Source organism: Benincasa hispida, chromosome 11 (assembly GCF_009727055.1).
Source record: "Benincasa hispida cultivar B227 chromosome 11, ASM972705v1, whole genome shotgun sequence".
NCBI lineage: Eukaryota > Viridiplantae > Streptophyta > Magnoliopsida > Cucurbitales > Cucurbitaceae > Benincasa > Benincasa hispida.
In genome coordinates, this window is record NC_052359.1 from 69,528,026 (window position 1) to 69,536,079 (window position 8,054).

Here is an 8,054-nt window from a genome sequence, read left to right on the forward strand (position 1 = left end):
GGACTATATACTTGTGTATGAGCTAAGAATTTTATCCTTTTAGGTACACTGACTCTGACTTTTAGACTGATCGGGATTCTAAGAAATCTACATCAGGGTTAGTGTTTACTCTTAACAGAGGAGTTATAGTTTGACGAAGCATCAAGCATGGATGCATCATAGACTCCACCATGGAAGCTGAATATGTAGCTGCTTGTTAAACTGTTAAGAAAATTGAATGACTGAGAATAGTTCCTTACTGATTTGGAAGTAGTTTCAAATATATACTTGTCCATCACACTTTATTGTGATGATATTGGTGTTGTGGCAAATTCAAAGGAACCTAAAGTCATAAAAGGAAAAACATTAAGAATAAATATAACTTGAGGATTGTTTTGGTGACGTGATAGTCATGAATATAACTTCGAAGCACAACATTGCTGATCTATTTACGAAGGCTCTCACGGCTAATGTGTTCAAGAGTCATCTAGAAAGTATGGATCTATGAGATATGTGGCATATTGTTTAGGGCAAGTGGAGATGTCACTAGGGTATAATGTATGCCCTCGTTTATTATATTGTATATTGTACACTCCTTCCTTAGCTTTAGGACAAGTGGGATATTGTTGAGATTGGTATCCTAAATCTTTTATATTCTTGTAGTTTGTAAACTTGTGTAAACAAACTTTGTTATTAATAAAATAATTGTTATTTTATATGTGTATTAACCCAATCCAATAAACTATGATCCTAGGTTATTTTTTGTAACTTAAACATGTAAATGAAGACATACAAGTTGATCATGTTTAAATAATAACCTGAATAGTCTATAGTAGATGGATAAGGTTGGGAACCATATCCTAGCGACACTACAGATACAATCCGCTTTGTAATTATTACAATTGTTGTAAAGTGTTACAGATGATCTGATCCTAATCATTCATGTGGAAACATGTGAGCGAGGGTATCCTATACAAAAGAGTTTGTATAAGATTGAACTACGAAGTGATTAGTATCTCTTTATAATGCTGTTACTTGAAGAGACTTATATTTCACTAGGATGGCCATAGGTGACTTGACATTAATGCTGAGTGAGTTGTGAACTCCTGCCTATCAGGGCAATCGTTTGATTTGCATAGGTGGGAGTGGCCAAGTTCGCCGACTCAATATGCCTACCATTTTAAGGATTCGTCTGAGTGGGGTGTTAGGAACTCAACTGTACAAGATGTAATTCACTCATTCCCTTTATTAGGACAAGTAGATGAATTACTCGCTTAAGGATTTATTCTGGATCTTGAACAATGAGAGCCCCCACCCTCTCACTAGCCAGAGAGGGGTCTAGTTATAGTGGGACTATGACTAATTGTTCATTAGAGGGATCAGTGGTACATAAGGAGTTAGATGTAACTACAGGGATAAAACGGTAATTTTGACCCAATTGTACTTACAAACAATTTGTGAAAGGTTAATGTGTTGTTGATTGGTTATATCTAATGGACAAAGAAATATATCTGTAGTGTGATAGCAGTAGTTTTAGTGTCGTTCCCAAACCCCTTTCTATACAAATAAAATTTATAAATCACCGAACAAACCCTTTATACTAACTAGTAATACAAGTAGCAAGTCCGGGGTCGAACCACAGAGAGTCTAATATGGATTCATAAAAGGTTAAAACTTGTAGAAAGTAACCGAGAGGGGGGTGGGGTGTGAAAATTGTTAAAAACAAATTTTGGAAACAAAAAAAAAGTGCAATGTAATAATTGTGAAAATTATCGATCAAACAAACACTTAGCTTAGGCATTTTTAATTTAATTCATTCCTCAATAATTCTATCATAGAATACAAAAAGTTTGTGTGAGATTAATCGAACTAAAAACTTAGCATGCTCAATTAGAATCCTAACAGGTAGTCCATAAAATCATGTTAATTAAAAGAAGAGCGAGGATCCTCAACCAATCAATTAACTAACAGGCCTTATGCTTTAGGGCAAAACTAATCCAATTAATTGGTTTCCATTGTCTAACCGATTAATTGAGTGAAAATTGTCTAAGTTAGAAAGTAAATGCTTGTCAATTAGAATCCCAAATTAACACAACAAACTGACTTAACTTTTGCTTTCTAGGTGATGATTACTAACGATTACAAATTAGGGCCAATCAAAGCAGTCAATTAAACGTGCATAGTTAATTTATCCAATTATCCCATACATGAAAACTGAAAATATACTCAAGAAAAATTCCACTAAAACAAAATAATACTCATAGAATTACAAAATGAGTCTCATGAATTACATTGGAATGAAATTAAACTAGCTAACCCAAGCTAAGTTCTTACCCTTTAGCCACGAAACATGTCGAAAATCAACACGATTGGCAAAGGAGAAGAACTTATTACAAAACTAAAACCAAAAGAAATAAAAACAGAGCTAGAAAAGAGACTAAAATGCCTAAAATCGAGAGTAGAAGGTAGAAGATGGAATGATTTCGGCTGAACCCTAAGGGTTCATTTTATAGGCCAGCCGCAGCGTTGCAACGCTCGGTTGCACCGTGCACGCTGAAGGGTTCACGTAAAACTTCACAGCGTTGGAGCGTTGCAACACTGATGCTTCTGTCTTTCAGCGTTGGAGTGCATTGCAATGCTGGCGTCCTTGAGTTTCCAAAGCATTGCAATGCTTGGGGGCAGTGTTGCAATGCTGCCCTGTGTCCAAATATTTTTTTTTCCTTTTTTGGTCACTTGATCGATTTAGCTTCTAATTTTGTCATTTTAGCGTCTTTAAGTCCCGAACGCTTGATCCAACCGTTTGTACACTCGAGTTCTACAAAGTAAGTAATTAAACCAAATTAAGTAGCTAAACAACCCTGAGTTAAAGCAGAAGAAAATAGCACATTTCAAGTGCTATCATAGAGCGAAGAGTGCAGTTGTCGGTCTTTAGTTGAATGACCAATAGTTAATGGGTGTTGATTAATCTGATTAAAGAGTTTAATCAATTAATCTCATATCATTGAAGCTTCAATCTATATATCCATAAGGTCACATTGTTAGCTCGATAGGGATTAGTGAGAATCAAACTAATTTTTGTTTAATTTGAATTATTCAAATTAATTAAAAGGGAATTAATTGCATGAGATACAATTAATATAATGTAAATTGATAAATTATTATAAAGTATAATGTATGTGATACAATATAATATAAAGTTTTATTGAGAGAATTAAATATTTGAATATGATTCAAATATTGATTGTATAAATATGATTCATATAAACTATAGGCTAAAATTAATATGAATATGATTTATATTAATACTATAGTTATATGAGAGAATTGTAAACTATAGGTTATATATTATATGAGATATAATATATGGTTTAATTATATTAATTGGTAAATATAATTAAATTAAATTTGAATTTATGAAATTCAAATTAAATATAACTCCCTGAAAATGAGTTGGGAGTTATTTTATAATTTACTCACTCAAATATTTCTCTCATATAATTGTTTTTGAAGAGGTTGAAAAATAATACGTATTTTTGGAGATCTTGCATAATGATTATGCCATTCTCTTCATCTTCTTCCTTCTGTAAAACACAACTCTCTCAATCAATTATGGTTTTTTTCCCTTCATCAAAATCCATAGGAAGTCCACAACTCTCCTTTGATTCTCTCCTTGAGAATAACAATGAAGACTTTTTGTGGTGGTATTTAAGAAGCCAAGGTGTTCGTGTGGCTGTGTTCGTGGTGTTCGGGATCAACAAGGAGTAGTCTTGATCGTGATCTTACTGGAGAGAGGAAGCGAGAAGATTAGATCTTCAAGTGTTAGTCTAATTTCTTCCCGTTTTCCTCTCTGTACTTGTAGAAGCATGTTAAGTGTGAATGTTTATCCAGTAGTTTCCATTTTCTCTGTTTCTTAAGTTCTGTAAAATGAGTCTCAAAGACACAAGCGATTGTTTGCTTCCATTATGTGAGAATTCTAAATCCTTTCAGTTAGTGTCATCAACAGGATCATGGGCCAACTTGGAAAAGGGACATTGGTAAGCTATAAAACGGATCTTTCGTTACCTTAGAGGTACGTCTAGTGTTGGACGTGTTTATGAATTGATACAAAGTATTTAGTGACTGGTTATTCTGATTTTAATTATGCTAGAGATGTTGACAATAAGAGGTTGATGACTGGTTATGTGTTCACTCTGGGTGGTTCTATTGTTAGTTGGAAGGCGGCCTTATAACCTACAGTTACTTTGTCTACCATTGAAGTATAGTACATGGCTTTGATAGAGGCTACTAAAGAGGGATGGTTGAGAGGGCTAGTTGATGATCGTGGTTTACATCATGATCAAAGTTATTGTGCATTGTGATAGTTAGAATCCAATATGTCTAGCCAAGGATTAAGTTCATCATGAGAGAACTAAGCACATAGATATAAGATATCACTTCTTGAGAAGTGAGCAAAGGGTTAAGGTGATGAAAATTGGTCCTACTGATATGTTCACCAAGTTAGTTCTACAGGGCAAGTTTCAACATTGCTTGGACTTACTGAATATTTTGAATTGTTAATGGCCCCTTTTAGGACGCTCCAAGGCATAAGGGAAAAGTTTGGGTACATCTGATGTTTGTGTTACATTTGTTACATTTATTATATGTGAAAGAATTCAAGTCAGGATAGAGATTTGTTAGAATATCTTGGATTTATTATTGGCGCTTCGAAACCTAAATTGTATTTGTATTTATGTTATTTGTACTATTTACGATTTTGACCCTAAGTTTAAAGGAGTGTATTATATAAACTCTCTAACCTACTAGCGTCTTTGACTCTATAATCTGAACTATTCTCTCTAATATATTCTCCTTCTACCCAAGGACGTAGCTAATACATTATCAATGAACCACATAATTGCCCGTTTCGATTTTCTATTGCTTTTATGTTTTCTATCTATTTTTTACTGTTGATTTCTTAACAAAATTGTTCTCTTAAAAGAAAAAAGCTAAATATTTGTATGCTAAAGCTCATAGACCAAAAGTGTTTTCTAACTAAATATTTTCATTAAAAAAAAAGGTTTAAATACCATTTTGGTCCTTGTACTTTTGGTTTTTGTTCATTTTGGTACATTTACTTTCAAAATGTTCATTTTGGTCCCTATAATTTCAACTTTGGTTCATTTTGGTCCCTATACTTTAAAAATGTTTATTTTAGTCCTTGTACTTTCAACTTTGATTCATTTTGGTCCTTGAACTTTAAAAAAAGTGACCATTTTTATCCTTTAAAAGTGAAAATGAAGGAACTAAAATGAAAACTTTTTAAAAATATAAAGACCAAAATGAACCAAAGTTAAATGTACAAAGAATAAAATGATCGTTTTTAAAGCATATATGGATCAAAATGAACTAAAGTTAAAAATATGAGGACCAATATTAATAATTTAAAAGTATAAGAACCAAAATGAACCAAAACCAAAAGTATAGAGACTAAAGTAGTATTTAAACCAAAGAAAAATTATTAGCATGTTAGTCTAAACCTAGTGTTCTGTTGGGCCAATTTCTTAAAATTTGGGCCTCCCAGTGAAAAGTGGGCTGAAACCACAAGAATAAGAAATTGAGTCGGCCCACTAGGAAGGGGGCAGTTTAATCTTTCAAAGAATCAAGACGATAATCCCTAGTGGCTAGCGTCACTCTGTCCCTCACCGTCTTTCTTCAATCAAAACTTCGAACGCACCTATGCCCGAATCATTTTCGCGGGCTCAGGGTTTAAGAACAAGTTGCTCTTCTCTAAAACCCTAACATTATGCAATCCCAATCCTTCTCTCGTGGGCTTCCCTCCCCACTGCTCGGATTTCCCGATGCCCGTTCTCGCTTTCATCAAATGGTCAGTACTTGCTTCGAACATTTGATTTCATAATTGTTCTCTTGTTCGGAAGTAACGTTATAGTTTTGTTCTTCATTTCTTCTCCAGCAATTGCGAAACCAAGTTTCACCAAGGAGATTAGGAGTGCAGCTTGAATTTTCATCCAAGTGTATGTTTTCAATTATTCTTCCAAGTTTCACCCTGTTTATGGTTAATATTGAGTGAGAGATGTCTGTTAAAATAATTTGGCAGGGGATGTGTTGAAGAGGAAGAGAGGGACGTTCATGTGTGTGACTGATTCTAATAAAAACCCTCAGTTGGAATCATCTGGAGTGGAAAATCATGTTCTGTATGTTAGTAGATTGAATGGAGTGGAGCCCTTTCGTGGGAAACCTGGCTCTATCTCATTTCATGGTCTGACTCACCAGATGGTAGAAGAGAGTAAATTGATGTCAGCTCCTTTTAGAGAAGACAAGGGCTCTCTGCTTTGGGTACTGGCTCCTGCGGCGTTTATCTCATCTTTGATTCTTCCTCAAGTTTTCCTTGGCGGTTTAATTGAGGCTTTCTTCAAGAATGAGATTCTCGTAGGTATTTAATATTGAACTTAGTTCATTTGTAGATTGTGATTACTGGGGTGTCCTTGTGTCTGTTGTTTGTTGTTTGTTTCATACCATTGTGTGCGGTAGTATTGGTAGCTGAGTTTATAATTGTTATTTAAACTACTAACACAATACAATTGCATTATTCAAGCAGAAGTTGTGAGTTCATTGGTGTTTGAAATCCTATTTTATGTTGGAGTTGCCACGTTCTTGCTCGTTACCGATTGTGTTCAAAGACCATACTTGCAATTCAGCTCGAAGAGGTGGAGCCTCATTACAGGCCTTAGAGGATACTTGACAACAGCTTTCTTCATTGCTGGCTTCAAGGTTATAGCTCCACTATTTGCCGTCTATGTAACTTGGCCGATGATTGGCCTGCCTGCACTTGTTGCAGTGTTTCCATTTCTAGTTGGTTGTATTGTTCAGTTAGCATTTGAAACCCATCTTGATAGGCGTGGCTCAGCTTCTTGGCCACTTGTTCCAATCATTTTTGAGGTATTTCACTTATAGTTATAACTCATTCCTCTTTCCTTCCAAAGAGTAAACGGGATATTTTACAAAGTGAATCAATTTGCAGGTATATAGACTTTACCAGTTGACAAAAGCTGCCCATTTTATGGAAAGGTTGATGTTCCAAATGAGGGGGCTTCCTACGACTCCGGACTTGTTGGAAAAAAGTGGAGCTCTTTTTGCTATGATGATAACCTTTCAAGTCTTAGGAGTGGTATGTCTCTGGTCGTTAATGACTTTTCTTTTGAGGCTTTTTCCTTCCAGACCCGTGGCAGAGAATTACTAGTGTTGTTACATTCTGTACATTTTGTTGCAAGTAGTTGTAGAACATTTATCATGACTTGTTCAATGAGCTCCATATTGTTGTTAGCTGTATCCCTATCAATCAGGACTTGACTTCCTGTTTGACATGAGCTAATTTTCTTCAGTTCTCGTAAGTATTACTTCTATTCTCTACAATGATTTTCTTTTGATCCGTTAGTATTGTATCATTTTACTCCCTTGTTGCTCTGAAGTTTGGGTCAGAAGGTGATATTGGAGAGCCTAGATCACCAAGCTGCGCATTTCATTCAATAATCCTTAATCGGTGATACTCTCTGGCATCCATAAGGTTCTTTGGCACCTAGAAAAGCAGAGCCATCCAGATTCCATTCTGCTCTTTTAGCATTTGGTCAAACACTTCAACCAGTGTTTAAAAGAAAATTGATTCAAAGTCAAAATCGTTTCTTGCATAGTATTTATAGATAAATCCAAATATTGTAGTGGAAGATTTGAATGGCATACTTCTTGGTTACTAATCCATTATTTCAATCTCCATCTTCACGAAAATTTTCGTCTAGAATCAGGTTCCTTGCAAGAAAAATTTTTCATCGGGTTTTTTAGTTTATTCCTTTTTTAACAAAATTATATTTATTTTCAATCAATGATTACAATATCTGACGACATGTCAATTGAAAGGTTCGACATCGATATTGAATATCCATTGATATCTTCAATATTTTTTATAATTGCTTGTAAAAAAATAAAATATAACATCTTTTTAGTCTAGTATGAATTGAAATCTAATAGTAACATCCATACTTAGTTTGAAACTTTTTTTTGTGTGAAATAAAGCTTAGTTTGGG

The 8,054-nt window shown here is 34.5% G+C and overlaps 1 protein-coding gene across 1 annotated transcript; it reads left to right on the plus strand.

Annotated features, from left to right (window-relative positions):
- The first annotated feature begins 5,626 nt into the window (after window positions 1–5,626).
- Window positions 5,627–7,405, plus strand: LOC120091332. Its single transcript, XM_039049321.1, has 5 exons — window positions 5,627–5,842; window positions 5,930–5,990; window positions 6,074–6,409; window positions 6,575–6,915; window positions 6,998–7,405. The coding sequence occupies exons 1-5, from the start codon at window positions 5,762–5,764 to the stop codon at window positions 7,214–7,216; spliced, it is 1,038 nt and encodes a 345-aa protein (XP_038905249.1). The 5' UTR covers window positions 5,627–5,761; the 3' UTR covers window positions 7,217–7,405.
- Window positions 7,406–8,054: the final 649 nt, after the last annotated feature.

What these genes read in the sequence shown, in the direction of transcription:
- LOC120091332 (XM_039049321.1), top strand. Translation starts at nt 5,762, where the DNA reads ATGCAATCCCAATCCTTCTCTCGTGGGCTTCCCTCCCCACTGCTCGGA. An exon ending in CAAGAATGAGATTCTCGTAG is followed by an intron (nt 6,410 to 6,574) that starts GTATTTAATATT and finishes TTATTCAAGCAG; the next exon opens with AAGTTGTGAGTTCATTGGTG. An exon ending in TTGTTCCAATCATTTTTGAG is followed by an intron (nt 6,916 to 6,997) that starts GTATTTCACTTA and finishes ATCAATTTGCAG; the next exon opens with GTATATAGACTTTACCAGTT.